General features: G+C 43.4%; 3 protein-coding genes across 4 annotated transcripts in view; 1 reads left to right on the top strand and 2 right to left on the bottom strand.

Annotated features, from left to right (window-relative positions):
* The window catches only part of SLC38A6 (solute carrier family 38 member 6), a 39900-nt gene extending 32568 nt beyond the window's left edge, over positions 1-7332 (bottom strand). The window contains exons 1-4 of the mRNA XM_082000367.1: positions 7032-7332; positions 6143-6264; positions 5303-5376; positions 968-1020 (exon numbers count right to left, since the gene is read on the bottom strand). Of these exons, the coding sequence (XP_081856493.1) occupies positions 968-1020; positions 5303-5376; positions 6143-6264; positions 7032-7328 (546 nt within the window). The 5' untranslated portion in view covers positions 7329-7332. The remainder of the gene's footprint in view (positions 1-967; positions 1021-5302; positions 5377-6142; positions 6265-7031) is intronic.
* A 1396-nt stretch (positions 7333-8728) lies between these two features.
* TRMT5 (tRNA methyltransferase 5) lies at positions 8729-13536 on the top strand (the record flags this gene model as incomplete). Its single annotated transcript, XM_082000823.1, has 5 exons — positions 8729-8772; positions 9134-9783; positions 10191-10315; positions 11854-12508; positions 13472-13536. The coding sequence occupies 5 exons, from the start codon at positions 8729-8731 to the stop codon at positions 13534-13536; spliced, it is 1539 nt and encodes a 512-aa protein (XP_081856949.1).
* A 3260-nt stretch (positions 13537-16796) lies between these two features.
* Positions 16797-26040, bottom strand: part of MNAT1 (MNAT1 component of CDK activating kinase) — a gene marked incomplete at its 5' end in the record, with an annotated part of 125963 nt that continues 116719 nt past the window's right edge. For both annotated transcript variants that reach the window (XM_082000260.1, XM_082000261.1), the window contains one exon: positions 16797-17459. In XM_082000260.1, the coding sequence (XP_081856386.1) occupies positions 17339-17459 (121 nt within the window). In that variant the 3' untranslated portion in view covers positions 16797-17338. The remainder of the gene's footprint in view (positions 17460-26040) is intronic.

Below are 26040 nucleotides of genomic sequence, written 5' to 3'. Positions count from 1 at the left end.
GACTAAACTCCTATCTGCTTATTAACATTAATGGAAGTCTTACAAACACCTAATAGCTCAGATTTAATTCTCAGTTACATTAAAAAAAAAAAAGCGAAGAAAACAGACTCTACACTGTTAAGCAGAACTCATTTAAAATAAAAATATTGTAAACCTTTAAAATCACACTTCTGTGTGGTACAATCTGCTTTTAGGATCACTTAACTGAAATACAGAGCACAGGAGTCGTAATACTAAATGTGCAGTATTCACGAGCAGCACTTCCTGTGCAGCCAGTATCACTGGACAACATCGTCTCTTACAAAAAAAGACATTCAATAAACACTACTAAAAAGGCATGGCTTGTATGTTGATCACTCTTGCACCAAAACTGTTTTTTTGTTTTATTTTGTTGTTTGTTTTTTTTAATCAAGAGATTAAAAAACAAGTAAGAAACATTCATCTGACAAGTTTATTAAACAACAGAAAGAGAATTAACACACATTATATGTATTCTTATTTGTTTCTATTGTGAAACTACATGAAAGGCAAACACTTATCTTAGATCTCTATTAAATGCTAGAATACCAACAGTAAATAGCTTACCTGTCTCTCAACAGTTTACAGCAGAGTTACAATGGGACTGTAAGAAACCTGAAACGGATTGCTGAGCCAACTCAACAACAATGCCAGTGAGCAAATATTTGTACATACAACTAAAAACTGAACACACTGACAGAAAAGTAGCACAAAATCTTCTGTTTAAGGAATGTCTATTTTACAGTTAACTAAAGTTTGGGCTTCCACAGACCAGACACACTAACCAAAACGTAGCAAAAAGCTTCAGGACATAACAGATTTTTCGGTATACTAGGACCTCAGTAACTATACTATGTATTTCGTTTCTCTCTCTGCTATGCAAAGACCAGTTGTATATCAGAAGCATGAGACCAAGAACAACAATACACAGGTAAAAGTAAATACTCACCTTTCCAGCTGATCCAAATGCAAACAGGCCAAGATCTTCATAAGAAGTGACAGCTGTCCAAAAAAAAAAACAAACCCCAAAAAGCTAAAATATTTTAACTTCAAAATTACTTGAAAGCTCTAGCTTTGCCTTTTTTGCCCCTTTTTAAATGAACATAATTCAGGACAGAATTAAAAGAGTATTTTATAGTATTTTTTATTTATAAAATACATTTCATATACACCTGTACTCCTGCTACAAAATACATCTATACCCTCAACCATTCACAAACTCTCCAGAAACTAAATTTAATATTAAAACCAGTAATATTTTAAAAATAATAGCAAATTACCTCTCCCAAATATTTTTGCAAGTGATACTATAGGTGAAGAATTCTGAAATTAGCCTCAACAATTAGATACGCTAATCCCATATTTTATATATTTGTACCCTTTTAAAGGGTACACTTTTTTTTTTAAATGAAGACAACTACAGAGGATCCCTTTTCATCTTTCTACAACTATAAACATCAATCACCATCTTGCCAGCTTTTAAAAATTCAGCACTACTTATTTTCAAGAGAGCTGAAGGTAAATACCTTCCTTGGTTGAAATCTATTATTAAAAAAACAAACCAAAACACACCAAAGCAAAACCAAAAACAAAACAAAAATCCTGCCCTTACCTGCACCTGACCTACATAATCACATTAAAATAGCCTGTGGTTTCCTGTATGCTTTTGTTGAATTTTAGCTGAAGCTGGCTTCTAATATTGCTGGTAACTCAAACCAGTCCCTTCTCAGAAAGAAGGAAGTCATATTAAAGGCTTTCATTGTTGCTCTGTATTTTGTTATTAGAAACTCAAGCGGTATCAAAAAGATGAAAGTTTTCAGAGAAATACCACTCACTGTCTCAGTATATAATAAAAGGGTCCACGGTTGTAAATGCCTCAAAGAGTAAAATTAATCTCAAAACCACATAATTTTATTGTCATAACACTTGCTTCCCCTTCCTTGGTTCTGCTTGGTACACTACTGCTTCTACTCCTACCGCATCTTAATTTCGAGTCCAGCCCTGCAATTTGAGCAGCCGAGGGCAGCCCTTCACACCTGAGTGAAGTCCCACCCAAGAAAACGAAACAAGACATGGGCGGTGGGAGACACAGCCGGTTCACAGGGATCAGATGACGGGACTGGAGCCTCAGACTGCCAACTGCTCAACCCTAGGCGTTTTCATTTCGCTGAAGTTCTGCACACAATCAGATCAATGCTCCAGAGGAAAAAACAACACAGAGCAAAAACAAAACAAAAAAATCCCATCAAACCCAAAAATCTTCATTAATTTTCTCATATGATTTTCTCAAAGGCAATGCTTCACGTTCTGTTCCATTACTGATACCAATATGTTATGACAAAATTAATGAAATGAAAAAATTAAATGAGCCAGAGTCAGCTCTCAGCATAAACCTGGACTAACCTCTTGCATCTGCTGTTACACTGATAAAAGTCAGACAGATATTATTAAACAAGAACTACATCTGACTAGATTTTACCGAGTAGTTTTCTCAGATTTCTGTTTTTAAAGTTGTTGATTACAAGGGGGAAAAAAAAAGGCATTTTAGAAGGCCATCTCCAATAGCATCAAACAAACCAGTAAAATGTTAAAATTTATGTTAAATATTTTAAAGAGCTGGTTTTACCACATGGGAACAAATACACAGCACACACATATGAGGAGTTACCAACAAAGAGAAGAAAATTTTCCACACAATTACGAAACAGCAATATGAAACCTCAGAATGTTTTCTACAGTAACTTTGTTTCCGTAATCAATTTAGTCCTGTGAACACTGGGAAGCCGGAATACTCAATGACATTACTTTCGTAATTTCAAGAATATATGTAACAAAATATTAAGCACAATTAATACAAACAAGTTCTGCCCAATTGGCTTGATTTCTATTATGTTATTAACACTAAATGGAAATTATCCATTTAGATGCAAAATAAAACTGGCAAGTATAGTACAAGCAACACTCATGACTAACTCATAAAATTAAAAGGAAAAAAAACCCCATGAAACTTCAAAGTACATCCCACTTATATTCCCAATTCCTCTGCTTTACAGAGTAAGCTTAGCCTTTGTCAGCCCAAACCCCTAAACAATGTAGGTCGTACTGAATTAACACCGGGAGAACACACTGACTGAACTAATCCACATCTAACGCTTGACACTTAGCAATATTTTTGTGCTAAGCCTTTTGGTCTACACAAATAATCTAATTTTTTTTCAAAGTGTAGGCCCATGTAATTTAAAAATCGAAGACACTTCCTTTATTTTAAGTTACAACTAAAATGCCTGTGTTTAATAAATCCTGGTCCCTGTTTAAAATGGAATTAATATTAAAGCTTCCTTTTTAGAAGGTATTTTATAGGTCAGCTCTCCCCTAGGATTACTTTTATGATCTGAGTACCTGAATGGTTTACAAATACTTTCAAAGGTTTTCTTCCCTGACCTTTAAATTTTTCTATCTAATTTTTTAAAATATAAAACTACTAAAATTTCTTTCCAATTCCTTGCCATGGATTAAATTTAGTACTATAATACTGTTCACAAATGCATGTAAGTTTTATGAAGAAAAATGTTCAATTATCTCTTTGGAAGCAAACACGTACACAGATTGTACTTTGCCAAGGCACAACAGGCCATACTTCTCATTTTTTAAGGAAAAACTCAGAATGTTATCTAACATGAAAATACTTCAGTAGTTTACAGGAATTACAGTAAAAATAATCTGAGATAAGGCTTATTAAAAAAAAAAAAATCAAAACACAGAAGGCCATAAATCCAGCAAACTTATCTAGAGTTTGGTGCTAGTATTATCTGTCAACATTAGGTGATAACTAATTATGAACTGTAAAGTGCTAGTTTCAGACAAGAGGAATACTTCATCCTGTCATTTCAGGGGTATTCCTTGCTTTCAGTTGTGTGTACTTCAAAAAATGCTTTCTTGAGGTGGAATGTTGCCTTTGGACAATAACTGAGGAGTTAAGTCTCAGTATATAACCTCTTGTATATAAAAATATACAAGAAAATATATTAGGTGTCTAAATTCATAACATGGAAAGTTTTCTTATTTCAAAAAGCTTAAATCCTTAATTTTCCCCTCTCCCCAGTACTTTTGCAGGGATCTCCAAGTATTATTTCACCAGACAACAACATATTACCACCTAGTGCCTGTATAATACAGAATTTTTCAGGCTCAAATAAGAGGTAAACAAAGATCATAAAAAATTATCTCACGTACTCCCTTTTTTTGCTTCTTATGTATTTTTCTAGCTACTTATTTCAAGTTCGTTTCTAATAAGAAGTGCTCCAAGAGGAGAAAAAAATTACCAAAGACTTAGTCCCAAATCAAGCAGCCAACAATATCAACCATAAAAAGTAACCCTACCTCTGAAGAATTTTTTTTAAGAATGTGTGAAGAAGATCACTCAACAGGTGAAGACAGGAGCAGCAGATCTAAGAAGAATCAGGAAGCAATCATCTGAGAGACCAAAGCTAGCTATAGAAAACAAAGCCAGTAAGGAATGAAACAAGCTTTCTCCCACCACCTTTGAAAAGAGAGGAAAACAGATGAGGGAAACAATAACCAGGTGACTGAAAGAGATGGAGACTTCCTGCTATAATGTGATCTCTGTGTACAAGAACTGAAGAAACTAGTCAATTGTTTCAGTAACGATTAAAAGAAGCAACATTAAAACATTTCCAGATTAGATTGCAGATAATACATTATGAAAGCAGTGTAATTTCTAAGGACTGCAATGTGACTTCTCATTCAGTATCAAAAATGCAGTAAAAACCTGCATCTGTGAAGTGCCATGAGAATTATGATAATCCAATATGATTACAAAACCTGAAAGGTATCCATTTCAAACCACAAAGTATATATTGCAAGTAGAAGAATGAAAGTCTGCTATTTTATTGCTTTTAAGTCTTCACTGAAAGCAACTGTACACACTGAAGTAGCATGGTCCAGCCAGCACCAAAATAATTTTGCTACAGAAATACAGGATATATCTTTTAGGGAAGATGAGAGAGGCATTTTGAAACAATTAAAACTTAAAATCTAGAAACCAGTCAGTTTGTCATTGACTTTTCATAAGAGGTTTCAAAATCCTACTTTTAAATGGCAAAGAGCAATCACTAAAAACGTTAAAATATCTCAACAGCAGTGAATCAGACATGGCTATATGTTAACATGTTGTTAATTATAGTAACTATACTGGGTCACGTCTTTGTGATACAGGTAAGGAAGTATTTCAGGGATCAGTGTTAGATAAATCCTTTTCACTTACCAGTCTGAGTGCACATACTGAGCAGAAGAAATACAGAGTAAGAAGCAAGGCTGGCAACAATCAGCAGCAAGACACTAAAAACCACAAAATATTCACAATTAAAGCACTTTTACAGTACAATGCACTTTCTATCTTTAGGAATGCTACTTTTGCAAGAAGTAAGGTACCACAAGACAAGATTTCCTCATTTTATGGCTTATATCTGCTGACTATGGTTCATAAGGTCTCTGACCTTCCCAATACATGGTAAGTTCCACTGCTGCTTACTTTGTCCACCAAAGCATATGACATACCGTAAAGGGTAAAGGCCTGATATATGAATTATAAAGAGGACATAAACATAGGAGTTTGTGTGTTTACATATACACAAATATGTATCTTCTAATGCACTGAATCTAGTACTCAGAAAATGGTAAAAGTGACAATTCTGGCAGCTTTGACCCTGTCATCCATTGGTTAATAGCACAACAAGCGGAAATGCAAACAAAAGCACAAGTGATTCACATTTTTCAGATATGTAGCCGTCCTACTTCAGAAGGCCCATTTCTGGAGCTAAAGGAGATAGCAGCTTTAAAACACAAATATCAATCTATTAGGGAGTAATGGCCAAGAAATTGCCACCATGTGGCAATTTAATGCAATGCCTGGGCAGTACTTACGTTACGCCAGATTTGAATGGCTAAACCAAAGAAGTAAGATCTTATTCAACAATGCTGAAAAAGCACGAGCTATTTATTTCTTCCTCAGTTTTTGCACAGGAGTCTTAGTAATCCAGTTTTGTTCCACTTAAAACTACAAGATGAGTTTAAAAACAAGCGTATGTAAAAACCGAAAACTTACCAAAACCCCAGGATCCCTGTGTTGGCCATAGCATAGGATAAGCCAAGTATCCCACTTCCCATGATTGCGTTCATTAAATTAAACACTGAGAAAGCAAAGGAAGAGCCACGATCTGGAGGATTCTGTGAAAAGGGCAAAACAAAGTACAGTTAGCACGAGAGGCGTTTTGGTCTTTCACAGGCGGAAATTTAAGGGAGGGGGAGAGGCAGTCAACTTTTCCTTCCCTAATCTAAATCTTTCTCACTCTAAGACGACGCAAACCCTCGTGCGTGTAAAACAACAGGATGCTGTCCCGCAAGGAGCCCGGGACGACTACAGCCTTTGAGCCGGGCGATTCCAGAGCGCACACGGAGCGCAGCAGGACTTACGCTTGGGAGCGGGCTGCCCCTGGGCTCCCAGCAGGAGCGAGGCGCAGAGCGGGCGGCAGCACCGGGGCCCTGCCAGCCCAGGGTCGAAGGGCTCCGCGGAAGCGCCGGGACCAGGCGTTCAGGTCCGCAGGCCCCGCGCTCCCGCTCCCCCGCCCTTCCCGCTGCCCTCGCCAGGTGTCACCTCTCGGGAGCCGCCGCACAGCCCCGTCCCGTCTCTGCCGAGCCGCACCGACTGGCCCAGCTTTTCGGCCCGAGGTCCCCGTCCCGTCCCGCCCCGCCCGGGCCACGCTCCCCGAACCGAACCTCAGAGCCGAGCGCGGCCGGGGGCAGCCGCCCGGCCCGGGAGCCGCCAAGCCGCGGGGCCGGGGACCGCCCTGGCAGACACAGCACGCAGGGGAAAGCTACTGAAGTGAAGCCACGCCGGCGCCCGCCGCCCCGCGACAGAGCGGGCCCAGGCAGCCCGGCGGCCGCAGCCCCCTCAGTGAGCTCCCCTCCCCACCGCCGCCGAGGCGCCCCCTCACACGCACGCTGCCCGGCGACGGCGCCAGCAGCGGGGCGGACTCCCCGTCCCCGTCCTCGTCCTCGTCCGCCTCCACCTCCTCCTCTTGCTGCTCGCGGGCGGACAGGTACCAGCCCCGCTCGGCCCGGAGCCGCCCGGCCCCCCACGGCGGCGGCGCCGCCATAGCAGCCCGCGCCCCGCCGCCTCGCCTCTGAGGGGAGTGCCGCCGGGGGGCGGCCCGGGGGAGGCGGGGCCGCCGGGGGGGCGTGGCCGCTGCGACAGCACCGCCCTTCCCCTCGGCGCAGCGGCGTGGCGTCATGACGGTGGCGATGACGTCTAAGGGCACCGGCGCGGGCGGCGGGGCTCGGCATGAGGTGAGGGGGCGGGGGAGCGGGCTGGGGGAGCGGTAGCCGCGGCAACAGTGCGGACCCGGCTGCGGCCCTGCTGTGCGGGGGGTCCCCGCGGCGGCTCCGGCCCCGCAACCCCCGGCCCGGCCCGGCCCGGCCCGCTCCTCTCCGGCCAGCGGCGGGCGGCCCCCGGCCGCGGTGGGCCTGAGGCGGCGGCTGCCAGCGGGGGCTCTCCCCGGGAAAAGGCGGTGGCCCCGGGGAGATCCCCGCCCCGCGGCACCCCCCGCCCCGGCGAGGGCCCGTTCCCAGGGCGAGGCCTGGCCGGCGCCTCCCCGACCCGCCCGGGGTCTCTGTGCGTGGTGCCCGGTGGGGCTGGGGCCGGGCGGAGCACTTTTGCCCCCGGGTTACCTCAGGTTGCTCTGAGGGTGGAACGGGGCAGGCGGGGGTCTTGGCGGGACCTTGGCTCGGGGGAAAGGCAGGCCTGTCCCGGGAGAGCCCTGGGGAGACGTTAGACCTCTTGCGACAGGTCGGCCGCGGGGACTCCCAGCGGCTGCGGCGTGGGGGCTGCTCCCTCGCGGGCTTCTCTGACGCCGAGAAGCTGCCCCGAACCAGGGCAGCGGTTTCCAGCTGGGGAGGAGCGGAATGCCCAAGAAACACACTGGGATGCTCCGGCCTCTGGATGAAGTCTTTCTCTGTAGCAGACGTAAAGAATGTAATGTTTATTTTTGAGTCAACGGGGAAAGGAGGTGTGCTTTGCCAAAAACTTGGCATAGGGAAATGAGCTGGCTGGGAGATGTGTGGAGTCCCAGCAAGGAGCTGGGATCTGGGCGGGAGGGAGGCTGGGAGTGGGGCCAGCTTTGCTAGGGCTGGGGCACAGCTCCTTTTTTGAAGAAGAGACCGTGTGGCTTGTTGCAATGAAGGAGGGCAGCGGCCTGTATGTGCAGATGTCTGAGGCAGGCGAGAGAACCGGTTTCCTTTCAGAGCAAGTTTGCATCTCACCTATCAACCCCTAATCTTAAAACAAACTTCCCAAGAAGTCAGAGGAAATGTCAGCCTCACACACTACCTAAATCATGGGTTCCTGCCTAGGAGCAGCCGATGCAAAGTCAGAAAAGTTGTGGCCTTTTGGACTGTCCCTAGGGGAGGAAACCATTTAGAGAAGCCTAAAGCTACTTTTCAAGTCCCCATCCTATGAATGAACTGTGGAGAGGGGTTCAGTCGCTTGAACAGACATTACTAATGCTTCCCTGTGCCTTTAGGGGAATTCTGCATTTAAATCATGGTCTTTCTGGCATGCAACTCATGGAGCAAAGACGCTATGGAGTCCCCTTACCACTGGGGTATAGGAGGCAGAAACTGTTGAAGAGTGATTATGACCACTATTGCTAATAATTGTTTTCTAGCAACCATGGCTTGGTAGTGGATTTTATCAGAGACAGAAGGGATTCAACAGTAGGATCAAGACAGTAAAAATTTTTCCATTTGGCTTACTGGGATTAATACCACGTTTATTAGAACAAAGAGAGGTCATTGTATTTTGGCAGGGGGGAATTATCTCACTGCTTAAAGTTAGTTAATGTTTAAGTCTAAAAATACACTTGCAAAAGGACAGACATTTGTAGTATATCATTCATAATAAAGAGCTTTACTGAACTATTGTGGATTGTTTGGTACAGATGGAAATTCCAGTTTAAGAGAACAGCAAATCCATGTGATTTTCAGCCTTTTTAATGGAATGGTTACATAACGTCTATAAAATGAATAATTTCTCTTCTAGGACTTTATGGAGATTTGGATGCTCTGCCAGACTACTGAAAACTAATCATTTTAGGACAGCTGCATCAAATACATCATTTCCAGCAGTTTGGATGCTATCAATGCAATATTCTGGCAGAATACCTGGGCTCTTTGTAGTAGTAAAGAAAAATAGTTTTTTTACAATGCCTGAAACTGTGGAGGATAAAGCTAATCTAGAACTGTATTCGCCACATCCTAAAGTGCGTGGGATGACCCTACTCAACAGAGAAGCTTTTAAAAGGACTGTTGTTGTTCCAGTTCTTAAAGTCAAGAAAGAAATTATAAATACTTTGCTAAAGTCCCTAAAACATACGGTACTACAGCGTCCTGGTCTAAAGCGAGTAGTTGAGGATCCAGAAGATGAGGACAGTAGACTTGTTATTCTGGATCCTCATAAAATACCAGAATTCTCATTGGGACAATCGGAGCAAGAGGTATTAAAACAGCTTAACGTTCATCCTGAGGTGTCCAAGTATGACCTGGAGCTGACTTATGAGAATTTCAAGTCGGAGGAGATACTACGAGCAGTCCTTCCTGAAGGTCAGGAAGTAACCTCTGGATTTAGCCGTGTTGGTCACATCGCTCATTTGAATCTTAGAGATCATCAGCTACCATACAGACATTTGATTGGTAGGTTAAACATCTCTTCTCAAAAATGTAATTCGTATATTTTGTATATTGTTAAAAAGGTATTTTAACAATTATTTTACTGACAAATTATTACTTGTACAAAGAAAACTTCTGAGTGCTTTTCATTGTTTTATATTTTGACTTTAAATAGCCCTGTGCTGATGCTGTCGCTGTGCCCAGAAGGCACAGTTCTGTCCTCTTTACAGTAATTGTGGTCTCACTTCACTTGGTCAGGGTAAAGTATGTGCCTTAGAAAGATATCACATCCGCAACCCTGAATCATTAGGGTTGTTCTAATACATGCTTACTTTTGTTAATTTATCTGTAAACAGCAGCATTTGTGTCTCTTGTAGAACATTAAGAGGCTGTAGTCCCTTAACAGGAGTATCTTTTGCCCTCTCTTCCAGGCCAGGTTATAATTGACAAGAATCCAGGAATCACCTGTGTAGTGAATAAAACCAATATTATCGACAGCACATACAGAAATTTTCAAATGGAAGTGCTGGCAGGAGAGAGCAACCTGGTAACCAAGGTACAGTTTTTTTTTCCCCTGTTATTTTAAATTTAATATGCTAAAACTCGAAGGCATCTACTCAAAAGATGTGATGAAGAGATGCTATGAAGACCATTCTTTGCCTTCCTGACACCTGTTTTAGAGTGTAAGAGTTGGCAGTTACTTCACATGCGTTTCTCCTGGTCTGCCGAGGGCAAACGCACAACCACAGGGATGATGAAGATACCTAGTCTTTCAAGTTCACAGCCTAGATTTTAATGATATGTAAGGGCAGCTGCAGTAAAAGTTTCTTACAAAGGTACTAACTACAGACTTGTAGTGGGGGGTGTTTCTCACTCTAAAACCAAAATATTCAGTGGATTTGATGTAAGAAAATGCTGTTTCTTAACTCCACCAAGCCCTGTACAGTGGCTGGTATAGAACGTAAGCCTGTGTTTTTAAATCTCACTGGCTTTGCAATTTTGCCTATGCCTTTTTCCTTTTCTGTCGGCAGCAAGACAAACCTCATCTCCCCTCTGTTTTGACATTTTTCAGGTGTAAAGCACTATGTAACTGCCAAGTATTCTTCATGTAGAGTTTCTTGTCTTTAGCTGGAAACTTGGCCACTGGCTTGACCAAAAATATTTTTCCTAACTGTTAGCAGTTTTGTACTCTTAGAAGAGAAAACATCAGATTACCAAATAAAAACATTGAATAGCTTGGTAGAACATCCTGTACGTGCACAGAGAAGGCATTTGAATTGTCAAGGCAGAAGTGACAATCAAATATTATACAGATGGTTTAGCTCATTAAGCATACATCTAACGCACCGCTGAGCTGTACACCGAGGAGTGTGGATACACTTCTGTATGTTTCTTGCTGGCAAAGTAAATGATGCAGAGATTTGGATCAGAAGTTGCTCTACTTCGGAGTCACGCAATTCAAGTGTGGTGGTGCAAAGTGAGGATTACCTTGCATCCCACTCCCATCTGAATAAATACCGTTTCTTTTTAGGTCTGTTCTTAAGATAGTGGTCATCCCAAAGTTTTGGGTTTGGATCAGTTTCTAGACTCTGTCACCTTGAGAGATAAAATACAGATTTTTTTCCAAGTGTGGAATTGGCTCCCAGTGGCTTTGAATTTGGCTGACTCGTGCCATTCTTGTGCTGTATCATTCTCAGACGCTTATTTACTGTGTGGACTCTGCTAAGGAGGGCTTGAGGCGTCTTCCCAAGGTCTGCTTTCAATAAGGGAGTTGTCAGCTAGCCACAAAGCTCTTGAAAAGCCTCAGATTTTTTTTTTTATGGTCATTTTAAGTCGCTGCTTTATTTCCACCTGGTGATTGAGACATGCATAAGCCAGCCATCTGGATTGACAGTTGGAACATTCCTTATGACTCTTTCTGATGAGTAGATCTGTTTATACAAGATTCATGTGTACTACTAATGGGACAAATGTCAATGTACACATTACCTTTTGATAAAGCACCTTGTTTTTTAGCTGTCTTAATTACTGGTAATGCTTAAACATGCCTGGAATTTGAACACAGAGGCTTAAGCAAATGTTTTGGACTTTCAGGTCAAAGAAAATAATATTTCATATGAATTGGACTTTTCTAAAGTCTACTGGAACCCACGTCTTTCCACAGAACACGGCCGTATCGTTGAGCTTTTAAAGCCCGGTGATGTCCTTTTCGATGTCTTTGCTGGGATTGGACCTTTTGCTATTCCAGCAGCAAAGAAAAAGTGCCACGTATTTGCAAACGATCTCAATCCTGAATCCTACAACTGGCTCCTGCATAACTGCAAACTAAACAAAGTAGACAACAAAATAAAAGCGTTCAATATGGATGGCAGGGACTTCCTCCTGGGGCCAGTGAGGGAAGAACTAAGTAAAGAGCTCTCACTTCTGAAAGAAGACCAGAAAACCTCATTTCATATAGTCATGAATTTGCCAGCTTTGGCTACTGAATTCCTAGATGTTTTTAGGCATCTCTTAGTCGGAGAGCCATGCAGCACTGCTGGCCTTCCCACGGTGCACTGCTACGGTTTCTCCAAACATGATGACCCAGCCAAAGATATTCAAGAACGAGCTGAGGCTTCATTGGGAACCTCCTTAGATGGACGTTGTTCTACTTACCTAGTTAGAAATGTTTCACCCAACAAGGAGATGCTGTGCATCAGTTTCCAGATTCCAGCGGATGTGCTGTACAAGAGGCCCTGCCCTGATGAAGGTAAGGAACAAGCCTCCTGTGTGGCACTTGGAATTCAGGCTACACCTTTTGCTGTCTTAGGCTGGTCCCACCGTGTCAGCCCTCTGGGCCGCTTCAGCCGTCTGACAGCGATGGCGTGTTTGGTTGTGAGCGTGGAGGCAGCTGGCAGGACCGAGCGCCCGCATGTGTGCAGCAGCTGCAGGGCCTCGTGCGCTCTCGCTAACAGCAGTCCGCGCCTCTGATCCCAGCATGAGCCTCCACAGAAGAAATGGTGGACTGGATAGGATCATCCCACAGGCCATAAACCAGACCTTTATGCCTTTGGTTGCACACTGGGGGAGGACGGGGTCTCTTAATGTCGAGCACACATTTCTGTTAGCCAAATACTTCAGAACCAGAGCTTGCTTTTCACCCAGGCTAGGACGGCGTACTTCCAAGTGACTGGTCCCAGTTCTGACCTCCCTTTAGGTCTGGAGTCACGACATTGGCAGAATCTGGTTCTGTACAATTTGATTGAGTAGATATCCTTAGAGATCTTTAATGTTGAATTTGATTTTTACTTTTTTTAGTAATCGGTCATTTGTTTCTTGAAGTACTTGTAGAAGCTAGTTGGTTTCAGTGATCTTGGGCTTTGCACTACATGACAGGGGTGGAGAGGGGAGAGGCTTTCAGTCTGCAGTTACATGAACTGGAGGAAAGGAAGTTTTGATAAAGCTTCAGTGCCATGAAATTTATTTTTACGCTGTTGTTGGGTAGCACCAAGATGTAGGTCAAAATGTAGCTCAATACAGGCTTTTTGAAAGTACTTTTTGGCATTTAGTAAAGACCCCCCATTATTGCTCTAAGTTTTCATTTGTGACTGTTAATCCTGATTTTAACTCTCACCTCCTCCTGTTAAATCCCTCAAGTGTTAACATGGCTTTTGGTTCAGTTCAGTCTGTTTACTGTACATGAAATAACTTACTTTTTCTAACCTTCTTCCAGCAAAACCAGCCTCTAAACGCCTGTGTACCAGCAAAGATTTTTCTGAAGAAAAGTTACTGAGTTGAAGACCAGAGTTATGGTAACTAAATTAGTAGTTTGCGTAAGGTATACTTAGGTTACCACTGGTTTACCCCTTGAATTACTGGAAGCATACTCGTGTTACCCATCTCGGGTGCCGAGATGCATAAGGCTCGCTGCAGCTTTCCTTTGTGAGCCTTCCTTCCTGCATTTACCTTTTTTTTTAATTGTGGGATCAATAAGCAGATTTAAATTGTTACTGCAAAAAAATAACACTTTGCTTTTTTTGTAATAAATGTGTTTTGGTACTTTACTGCGCTCTGTTGTTTCATGCCCTGCGATAATTCAGTGACGCAGACTGGAGTAGTTTTCTGCTGTGTTACCTTGATAACGTGTGGTTTGTGGTGAAAACAGATTTTTGTATTTTATCGGACGTAGCAAGATGACTTGTATAACCCTTGCATTGGATTCTCTTTGGCAATGGTTTTGGTGTTTTAAGAACGTTGGATTACCGTTAGCAGATGCACACACAGCTCTGGTGTAAGCAAGATAAGATAACCTTTCAAAAACTTAACCCAAGATACAAAAAGTCCCAAATAGCCATATATACTCGTTCCTAGGCTTTTGAGTAATAGCTGCTTTTTAACACTGAGATTTAGTGGGGGATTAATTGACTCCTTAGTGTTTGCCCGCTGTTAAAGCAGGAAAAACTTTAATGCCGCTTGCGCATTTGCAGATAAAGTACATGCTTGTGTTGAAGCACTAGACTGAATACCAGTACCTGGCTGAACCGTCCTCTCATCCTGGAACTGCGACCTCCTGCAGCTTGCCCGCCTCTGCCCCCTCCCAGCTCTCCCCCTGCCTCTCCGACTGCTCCTCTGCTGCAGTCTCTGGATGATGTCTCTGCCTGGCTGCCTGTATCCTGCAGGGATTCAAAAGGTCTCTGCCTTTGATTTCCTTTTCTTACCCATCCAAGCTATTGTTGGTGAATGTTGACCACAAACAGTTGATTTGGACAGAGAATTTGGATCGCCTTCGTTTCAGGTATTTTCCTTCAGTCCAGGCTCCGAGCTCACGCCTCGGTTACCAGGTGTCCGTCACCCTCCCTGGTTCTGCTGCTATGGCTCCATCACTGGGGCCTGTAACCCAATGTTTTGGTTCTCCCTCAAACAACCGCTTAGGCAGATTTGTTTTGCTCAGTGGCTCAATGTTATGGCCTTTCCCTTGGCTACCCATCCAGTGCTCCTGAGCGAGACTTCACAGCTTGGTTACCACTGGATTGTGTTTATCAAACCAGAGGAACAAAAATCATCATGACTCGCTTGTACTATCTGGGAAGCTGCTGTACAGATTACTTCCCTGGCCTGCCACTCCAGCTTGAGTGTTCCTCCACTGCCCTTTAAAATGCTAACACAACAGCTTTAACCTGTTTGTCCTTGCTGTCACTGACTGGCACATCGTAAGCTCTCCCTAGCAGTCACTGCTCCTCTGAGAGCGAGTGCCAGGCCCCTGCCTCCAGCCTGCCATGCCGTCTCCGCTCTGTTACATTTTCTAATGCCACTGTGTGCTTTCCTACCACTGCCCCGTGGGTTTCCCATAAACATTTGAAAGCTGCTCTTGTTCTTCAGAGCCCTCCATAAACACTGCTGTAGCAATAAGGCCCTTGACCATTCTGGAATGATGCAGTCACCCTATGATCTCTGCTAACACGCCAGTCTGTACTGCCAGAGACTGCGGGTCACTTTGTGTACTGCCTCACACTCCAAATTTAGGGCTTCTTGGCACTACTGCACTAACAGAAATCTGGCTTTGATCACCGTTTCTGTGTTAAGCAAGTCAATTATGTAACTGATTTTCAGCACATGACTATCCCAGAGCAGGGAAGGGTTTTAGTTCTTAAAAATTTTGTTTGCTTAGGGATTAAATGTCATTATTTTAGCAGCATAACTTTAGTTTAGATGCAAGTCAGTGGATTACATAGAGCTGTACTCGTAACCAGGGGTTCCATATTTCTGTGCAGTTGCCACTTTTGCATATGACCCTTCCACACGAAATAGCAAACAACAGCCAATGTACATGCAAGTGGCATGAGTGTATTTAAATGACAGATATTAATATGCATAGGCAGTTCTGCATTCGTTAGGGCACTGACCGGGGCTTTACAAACTGAATATAATGCAGATCACCAGTGAGGTGTGTCCTTACCAGCTGGGGTGAGCAACCCCCCCGGTTGCTGCTGCTCCCTCCCAGGGTCCCGAGCTGAATCCCAGAAGAAGCACCGCTCCCTCCTACCCAGCAGCTGGAGGGTGTTGGGCATCTGTGAGGGAGGGAACGAACTCCCACAGCTTCTAGTGGTGGATAACTAAAGGGCATGTCAGCTTTCAGGCCCTGCAGCTGAGAGGAAAGGAGGAAGGGCCACGGGTGGAAAGCAGTGCTCATCGCAGGGCTATTCTGCAACACGAGCGCAAGTGTACGAGTGGCCTCGCACGTGCACTGCACTGCCGAGTCCTACAGCACCCAGCCACAGGCCTTCTGCCTCAGGCCAGGCCTCCTGCCCAGCAGGGAGCCGAGCGCACTCCGCAGGCTGTGACCTTACCTATACCTGTGCCTCGTGTGGCATTACCTGCCAGCAGCCATTCTGGGCGCAAACAACAGGATTTCAGAGAAAGGGCAATGGAAGTTTTGGCGCCTCCCTCCACTTCCCTTAATAAAGGAAGCACCGAGTCTGGAATAGAGCTTATTCTTGTCTTTATTGCAACATAGAAAAAATACATTAATTTAGTACGCTCCTCAGAGCAGTATTCAGTGACTACTAGCAGATGACCCGTAAAACGCGGTCCAGGCTTTACTCTAGAGGCGTGTGCTGTCCCAAGCGGTTTCCAGGCTCCTGCCGTTCACACACTCTTGTGGCCAGGACCAGTCCTGTCACAGGAAGCCCAGCTCTGCTGCAATTAGTCTATGTGCCACTACAAGGAGAGGGGAAGGAATACGTAAAAGCAGCCGATCGGGTGGCAAGGGTCACCCCAAAAGCCAGACAAAGGGATGTTTCTGCCAAAAGAAGCTCCTGAACACATGACAGGAAAGTTGCGAATGGAGCTAACCAGGAAAAAACCACAAAACTAATTTTGACTACTTTCATGACTTAGCGTTGTATAGGGCTTCTTAGATTGCTTCTAGAGGAACTCGCTTGAAAGACTTGCAGCTAAAGATTTGTTTTCCAGACAAAGGCAAGAACCAAGTGACATCAGGAAGGATCCTGCATAAGAGTTGTGTCAGCACAGTTCCAGGGTTTCTCATCGCATCCAGCTGGCAGGAGGAAAAACCCACTTGTCTGAACTGGGGAAACTAGTTTTATGGGAAGAAAATGTAGGCTTGAATATTGACACTAAATGTTATAATCAAAATGGCATTTAAATGCTTGTGCAAATAAAACCCTGCAATAAGAGTAAAACCACAAACTTTAATAAAAAAGTCTGGCTTTATTTAAAAAAATTTACAAGTGTATTTCTTTAAACCTCAAACATACACAGCTGAGTTATTCACATCTTCCATTAGATGTGGCTTATTGCTTCAGCCTCCCTCAGCAAAGTGCCACATGACTAACGAGTTTCCCCCTCCACAAAAATGTATCTACCATTTTACAAAGCTCTCGTGCAGACGGGTTTGGTTTTGGGTTTTTGGTTTTTTTTTTTTTTTTCCTTTAACACTTAAACACAGCTGGTTTTACACAGAAAAGTGACTGCAGATTAGCCGTTGTGCAGATGGCAGCAATTTTACCCAACCTTAGGCTGGCTTGACTTGCTGCTCGCTCTATTCGCTGTCCCTTGATCCCAGGCTGATGCACACTGGCTAACTGGGGTACCAGAAAAGGCCGCTGAAAGCATCCTGCAAGGCTCGGTGACAAGCGAGAGAAGAAGTGTAGCCCCCAGCAATGTCCTGCAGAGAGGCAGCTCGCACGTGGGTGAGATACCTGGAACAAAGAGAAGCATTCTTTTAGAGCAGAAATAAAACACGTCAAACACCTGTGTAGTTCACAGTACAGTGAGGTCGAGGCTGCTTTTTGGGAGAAAGCAAGGAGACGGAGCTGCCTACTGCTAGCCACCTATGAACACATGGGTATAAAACTTGCATGAGTTAAAACAATGACAATGCTGATGCACCCTCAGACAAGCTGCCCAAGCAGCGCACTGACACACTTTGGCTCGTCGCAGTAGGTTACACGGGGTTACGTACAGTCACTGGTTTGCATTTTCTGTGCTGGCTCTGGGGAGAGGGTTGCATATTCCCCCCTTCGGTAGTTCCTTCTAAGACGACGACAACGACGACAACACAAGCTTCCCTACGCTCCCGCAGGAATTGGAGGGTTTCAGCTCCGCCCAGTTAATGTTGGGTGCTCCCAAGACCCAGCTGTGCCGGCTGCTCTGATGACAACAGGGCTGAACTTTCTGCTCTTGGGCCTACCTGTCTCTGGAGGAAGTCCACTGACACCAGGGAGTTAGATCTGTAGGAGGCTGTCATCAACATTTTCACTAAAGAAGCCTCTAAACGTCACCATTAATTAAGCATCACTACCCATTTCAGAGCCATCTGATTTTATACCAAACCAGCCAGACCGATCAGTTGACATTGAAACACTCTACCTTACACTGGCACTGCCGCAAGCTCTTGGCTCCGGAGGGCTCAAACCCAGTCATGCGCGCCAAGAGCTCCCATTAAAGGCGTCTGCTCAGTGGGGCTCGAATGGTTTCATTCAATGCTATAAACCTATAGTTAGTTCTTGCACCCCACATACAACAGATACAAGACCAGATTCTTGGCTAGTTTTGCAGCAAAGCCCCACCAAATACAAGTACAGGCACAGGCTGTAGCCTAGCACGATCAGCACAATGACCGTCTCAAATTCCGAGCACCAGATAAAATACCGTAAGCGAGAACTGCTTTTCACAGTTGCCCTGCAAGCCACTGAGCTTCAGCTAGCTGTTTTGATTCATCACTTGGTACATGTTGCTCCTGGGAAGGTTGAGTCATTCCACCTCTGGCTTGGCAATTCAAGCATAAACTTGCAAAACGCATACAGCCTTTTATAATGTTATCCCGAGAAACCTAAAACAGCTGCACTTTTGGCAGGAAAATACAGGACCACCAGTAAAATATCCAAAACAGTTGCATCTTTTAATTTATGACTGTACACGGTTTCCATAAAGAGTATATAAAATAGGTCAGATTTTATAGGTAAGACATAATAAACAGTCATACCCATTGATGCCATAAATGTGTAGAAAAAGAGGTTACTTAGAAATGATTAATTACAGTTTTAAAACTGTATTTCTTGCACCTAATAACCACAATGCACAGACATGAGCACCATTTGTGAGCGATTGCTAGTGAGATGCTGAAGCAGAGAGACTGAATTTGTCTCCTGTGGCCAAGCTGAGGTGAGCTCTGCTGTTTTGTACCGACTTGTGACAGAGTCCGGTCCCCACTGCTGGACACTGGTTCCTATCGGCACAGGCACAAACCCTTTTAATAGCATTTATTCAAAAGGGAATCTGCAAACACAGCAGCAAAGCTGGTCCCGTCTTAATTTGCAAGGGAAGATGGTCTGCAGATAGCTCCTGGTTTACATTTAATATACATTTAATAATAAATGTATACGTAATAAAATGTACATTTACATTTAATAATTTTTTTTTTCTTTTTAACATTCTTGTTACTTGTCCCTTAATATTTTTAGGAGGAAAATCTCATCCTTCCCAAAGGCCTTTTACAAGTGCTGTGGGAAACAGGAACTCCTTCCCCCAGCCAGGAACGATGAAAAGATACTGACAACAACAAATAATTTCCTTCATAACACCAGTGTGAAACCACCTCCACCCTCCAAACCGGAGAGTCTTATAAAATCCAATTCCCATCTCAGTTTTTACTTCTATCATCTTTACCTCATTGCACAAACTTCATTTTCCACTCATGCATGGAATGGTCCAGAGAAAAGAGCAGACTGCTTTACATTTCTACATTAACAAAGGTTGGCTGTGTGGCTTTCATTACTGTTCTTATCTTTTGTTACTTATATATCACTAAAAGGAGAGAAGCAGTCTCTACTGTTTCCCTTTTTTTAGGTCATCTGAAATTGGGGCATTAGTTTCATAAGGCAGCCCGATTTACAGCTATTACAGCATTTAGAGTTAATTGGTATGTGATCTCTGAAGCAATACAAAATCATTGCCAAAAAGGCTCAGATCAACTTTTACTACAGCAACCTGTGTTAATTCTCCTCACTCCTGTGAAACAAGCACGACATGCTGCTGGCTGTCAAGTGAGGTCTTTATTTTCTTGTTAAGTATCTAAACTTACTGCTCTTGACCCATTTAATTACTGTGGTACACCAGGCAATTGCAAAGAATCTGCCACACCGAAGCCACACAATGAGAAGCGAATGTTTCGCCGGCTTTTCCACACCGATCCCCATCTGTGCTGCCTGAATCCAGCCGTGCCCTTCGCAGGAGAATCTCTCTGAACTGGATTCCTGGGGTTTCTGGCAGAGGTCAGCACATCTTTTCATGTACACCTTTACAACAGCAGCAGGAAGAAGCGCTTGCCAAGTTTCATTTCCAAAAAGTCAAACTCCGTTAGGTCTTGGGACCTGGAGGTAATTGCTCTCACTAGTTAGCAAATTCCAGCACACTAGGTCTGTTTTTCATAGGTTTATTTTAAGTACCTGTAAATCTTATAAGCAGAAACCAGGAAAGAGAGGTTTGCTTTTTCTGCTGCACAGGTTTTTAATGTAACTTGTTTTTACTGAGGGCAGACTAAACTCTGAAGTTAAAAAAAGCCTGCACTATTATTTTTGAGCAGGGCTAAAGGGCTGTGTGTTCTCTGCCCCACGGTTTCACACTTCCCATTCACCGTAATGCCTTCGCTCCGCTCAGGCTCTGCCCAAACAAGCACCTTTCCTTCGCTGCAGCCATTGGATGTTGATCTTCCTCATTAACCTTTCACATCAGTTAAAACACATCGTATTTTGTTCTTCATGAGCCTTCAGGGGGCTCATTCCTGACCTTTAGTTTCTCATCACCATGTGAAAAAAAGAAAAAAAAAAAAGCCTCCTGTTTGCAAGGAGAGAGGCGTAATTCACACTTCGTGCAGAGGCGCAGAATCAAGCTGGTCATTCCTGGCGGTGGGTTTCCTTCATGTTTTTTCCGAACGCCGTGTCACCATCACTTCATCAGGAATGACTGGGACCACTGGTGAAGCACGCAGCAGCGTGCCCAGGCAGCCTCGGCACCGCTTTTGTCACCACCTGGCATTGCCGTTTCTGAAAGCCAGGGCCCCAACACCAGCTGGTCAAGACCCAAGACCACTGGCAGATGTCCCCTCACCGCTCGACAGGGCGATCTCATTTCGGAGGAATTCGGGGAAGACTTCAGAAACAATCAGAGAGAGGATGGAGAAACAGCACAATCAAACCAGGCTAAAAAAAAAAACAAAACAAGAACAAAACACTCCCAAAACCAAACAGCAAAACACCCAACCAACAAGCCAAAAACACCCCACAGTACTTCCCTCCACCCACCCAGCTGAAAGTATCAGTGCTTGGGTTTATTTCACACAATCTTCTCCCGTCTACCCAAGATAAATGCAGTCCCACGGGTATTTCTGCAGATGCATTATTGGAGGTACATGTGGAATACAATGTATTTGGCATACAGATTTTACTTTTTTTGATCTATTAGGTATTTTATGGGGGTGAAGAAAAGAAAAATCACTCACAAGTTGTTTGACCAAAAAAAAAAAAAAAAAGATAATGTAATTCTATTCCACAGAATAGATTTACTGCTCATCTGATTATCTGCAGTATCCAAGACAGAAAGTAATGGGGCAGACATTAGAGCTGGGAAATTTTCCAGATTCATCATTTAAATAATAAATAGCGGTTGCATGAAAGCAAGTAAAATACTCTAGTCTGGAAACCTGTGTAAAGCATTAGTAATGCAGCAGCATACGCTGCATTCCTGAACCTTTCTGGAGACAATATTTTCATTAGATTTACCAAGTCTCTAAGATGAGCTATCGATGCATTATTCAGGGCATCCTTACAGAGATTGGGTTTTATCAGATGAGAGAGGCACATAAGAAACTGGATTTTCTCTGGCCTGTTTTTCGTTGAGGAATGCATGGCCTGGGTCACTCTATAGCCCCTGAGCAGGTAAAAATTGAGCTCCTCCAAGCAACTCTGGTTTGCTTGAACCAGTCCTACCACACAGCCAGTTGATGCAGCCAAAGCAGAATTTGCTTATAAAATAAGCCAACTTCGTTGCTGTTCTTCATTAAATAGCCCCGGGAAATTAATTTGGGAACAGGTCTTTGCCAGGTGTGATTCAAATATGGTGTGGCTCTCCCTGTCTCAGGCACTGTAATGTCTAAGGTAGGACAAAAAGACAACACACAGAAAGCAGGTACTCAAAGCAGCAGTCCAGAATAGCAATTCATCCCTCCACAGACTAGCTACAAGCCTGATCCCAAGCCCTGAAAAAGTCAAAAAGCAGTCTTTTCCCTATTTTAAAAGACAGTCTTTGGGCACTGTCATCATATTCAGATCTTAACAAACAAACCAGCTATTACTGGTGTCAGAAATTCCTGCTGAACACCAGCCAGCACAGCCTGTTCCAACGTACAACGCAAACTTCTACGCAACCATGAACTCCGGAAAGGCTCCTCACGAGCCCAGCTCCCTACCTTCCGCAGGCCTTGCACCATGCCCCAGGTCACGCTTCCAGCCCTGATGGCAGCGAGGCACCTACCCTCGGCCGCCCTTCTCCTCCGCCCTCCAGGACAACAAGGACAACGTGGGAAAAATCTATTGAACAGTTGAATGGGGAAAATTGTTCCCTAAGATGTCATTCAGTTGATAAATACAGCGTAACATTTTTAATGACTTGAACTTGAATGTGACCAGGAAGTCAATAAAAGGGACAACAACTTATCATGGCGTGGGGGTTGCTGCAAGCACCAGCAAACGGGCAGGCAGCTACCCGCTGCAATAGCTGAGGGGGCTGGTTGGTTGGGGGTTTTTTATGCCTCTGTGTATACTACTGCAGCAATCAGTGTGAATGTCATGGAACTGCTGAGCATAATGAGGTCCAAATACAACAGATACCAAGGCAGACAGAAAAGGAATATATTTTTAACCAGATTATGTCACCTGTTAGTCTTGCAGCAGGACAAGACCAAATACAGCCCACAGTGCAGGGGCACAAGGGAAAGGCACTCGAAATACCATGATACAATTTTGGCTACTGAAACATCGTGCCAAAGACAATAAGAGAGCTACCATAAACACCACCCTTGAAGCCCCAGCAATCTCACTTGCAGCCAGCAGATCCACCAGTTCAGAATCAGCTTGGTAAGCCAGTCTATTTTTTTTATTATTAATAATACTGTTACACCTGTGCTAGTTTTCCAAGGGCTTAGTGAGCAGAAGTTGCTCACCAAGGTGCCAGATGAGTGCCAGACCCCAGCCTTTTCCGCACCACAGACTCGCTCAGCCCATTTCACATACCCATGCCCCAGGAGACTGCCACAGAACTGTCATTTAGTCGTCACGATTTGCAGAGCTGTGCCCAGAGTTCCTCTCATTCAAACGAGCATGTGATCAGGTGTAGAAGCTTATGGCGTGCTTGTAAAACCTATGCCTCCAACGCAGGGCATGCAGTAGCAATTCTCTTATTTAGGGGCTGAAGCTGCCAGAACTGACTGCTGAATGCACGGTTGGTTCCAACTGACTTTACCTTTGATGATATTTCAAGGGGCTCAGTTGAATTGCTTGGAAATAAACATATCTGTACTTAGATGATGTTTGAGTATTTCCCCTCCCGCCTTTACCTCAGAGGGAAACTTCAACCAACTTTCCAATAAGGAAAAGTTAAAGCCCTCATCTTGCAGTAAATTCTGCAAAATCAGGTGCCTACTGACTTTAATGGGTCTCTACTTATTATGATGAATATATAAGAAAAAAAACTTAACTGGGAGTTTGAGTTCATGGCTCCTAGGACTTTTATTTTTCAGCTTTAGGTCTTCTAAAGTGAAGAACTCTGACTTTTCCCAGTAGAAAAGCCAAGAAAACCTCAACCAACCAAATCAATAAAAGAAATCTAGTGATTCTTTTTAGCCTCTTCCATCTGCTTTGTCTAAATAGCAACTTGTTCCAAATGCTGTCAGAGTGTCTCTGGGCAGGAGTACACGTCAACTGCATGTGGTGAAACAAAGTTCTTTAAAATAAAACAGGTCTGCCACAGTGCACCTCAGCTAAAACAGAACAGCTCAGAGGTCTGCTACTGGACACTGAAGAACGAAAAACAAAGCCTAGAAAAGTAACATTACCCGTGAAACAGCTGTCTCTGATAAAGCCAGTTCTAACCTCCAAAGGTAGAAATCAGTGATGAGTTAATTCCTCTCTCTTTTCCCCCATTCCACTTCTCCCTTCTATCAAAGGGCAAACGTTCCAGGTCCTGGCAGCCCAAAGCCAGACATGCCCTGCTGCACCAGGGGCTCAGTGCTCCTGCTCTGTTCAGCTACTGCAGTGACCAATAAAAGAATCTCCAGAGTGCTTAACATAAAAACTAAGGCACTTTTATTTGATGTTTCACATAAACTGTTTCATCTTTTAATGGTGAAACACAGACATAAACTGTAAGATATATCTAATTACTTCTATCAGAGATTTTATTACAAATTACCTATGACATTGGTGAGTACAGTTGTGAACCCTGCAGTAGAAAAATCTTTAAATGCAAAGACACAAAGACAAAGAAGCCATCCTTGGTGGGGGGAAGAGAGCAGAATCAAATTTTCCCATACTACTTTCCCTGAAAACTTCCTCTTTTTGTGATGAAATCCAGACTCCAGAGACCAAACATTTCCACTGAAAAGCTAATACATTGGGGGGTGGAATGGAGGGAAATTTTCTTGTGACAGCTATCTCAAAGTACACCTTCAGTGCTCCTAAGTGAATGCACCATAAAAAACCCAACTCTTCTACTGGTAAAAAAAAAGTTTAAAGGAAGAAAGCTTTTAGAGAGCACCTGGTTCTGTGGCATTTTCCTAGCACTGCAATTCTACTGCTGCCCTAGTTTTTAAATAGGCATGAGACCAGAACCAGGTACTCACATTTATTTAACACGTAGATAAACATTTGTGTTTGTAGTAACTGAGAAGCCAATGCTATTGCCTAAAGGTAAGATGAAAAAGCATGGAGAAATGAAGATCAGAGGGAGAAATGCCCCACAGAAACTGTCTGATATGATTTTAAAAGAAGTGGATGTTTTAAAGTGTAAATACAGGGGGCTTGGACTGGATGACCTTTAATGGTCCCTTCCAATCCAAGCTACTCCATGATTCTATGAAACTAATGATGAAAAAGGTTTTATAGAATAAAGGAAGCTTTGTATTACTCTGACCTAATTGTGCATTTTCTATGCCATGGGCTGAATCACAGTCCTGGGACACCACTTGCAGGCTGTGCATACAGGTTTCTGCAGGTACTGCCATAACAGCAACATTTAGACAACTCCAGTCCCACTGCAGGGTCCTCCGCTAACTGTGGAGAAAGACTGCAGACTCAAAGTACCATGGACTATAGACTACAAGACTATCGACTTAAAGTACTGTAGACTACACATGTGAAGACTACAGACTTAAAGCACTCTGAAATGGGACATAAACCCCTTAAATGACACAAGCTGACCTATACCCATCTTTGAAGGGACTGCAAATCCAATTACACCTGTAGACAATACGTTAAAAATGTTAAGGAGTTAAATAAACCTCTTCTTTCCACTGAGGAAAGATGTACATTCAACAAGCATTCACGTGTGTAAATCCAGTGCACATTTGATAAACACCTTTTGCACCTCATGTGAACCCAGAATTCACCATGGATGTCTGCATACTTCCTTTGATAATAACCAAATGCTACATTTAATCAGGTTCTCTTAACATTTGACCAGGCAGCATCACATCAGATGACGTGTTAACAGTTTAAATCTCAGAAAATGCAAATAGCAGTGCAAGACAGCAGCCATGCCTGTCTTTGTAGTAGATTCAATGATCTGAGCTAACGCAGGAAATCTTGAATGCACTTTCAAAAGTTAAAGCAATGACAGAGGTCATATTGTTTTGTTGGGTTTTTTAAACTTAAAGGGGAAAAAAAAACCCAAACAAAACCCTGAAGCTGCTAGCGTACACCATAATCCCCAAGAGTCAAACTTCAGAGAAAGGAGGCATATTCTCAGCTGGTCTAAGTCAACATGGTTTATAGATTTCTGTGCTGTTACAGGGCAGATTCAAGACAATGATTATCTGAAAGTTCTCCTCATTTTAGCAAGTGACTGCTTGTTTTAAAATAAAAATAGGAAATGGAAAGCAGAACCTGCAAACATTAATTCTTTGCAAGCAAAGGAAAACTAGACGCTACCCAATTTCTCTTTGTTCACGTGTTTCAACTCTATAAAGGATATTTTATACTATGTTATATTTATATATACATAGAACTT

The sequence above is a fragment of the Phaethon aethereus genome (genome assembly GCF_964289735.1).
Source record: "Phaethon aethereus genome assembly, chromosome: 5".
Lineage (NCBI taxonomy): Eukaryota > Metazoa > Chordata > Aves > Phaethontiformes > Phaethontidae > Phaethon > Phaethon aethereus.
This window is presented reverse-complemented; position numbering and strand designations above follow the sequence as displayed.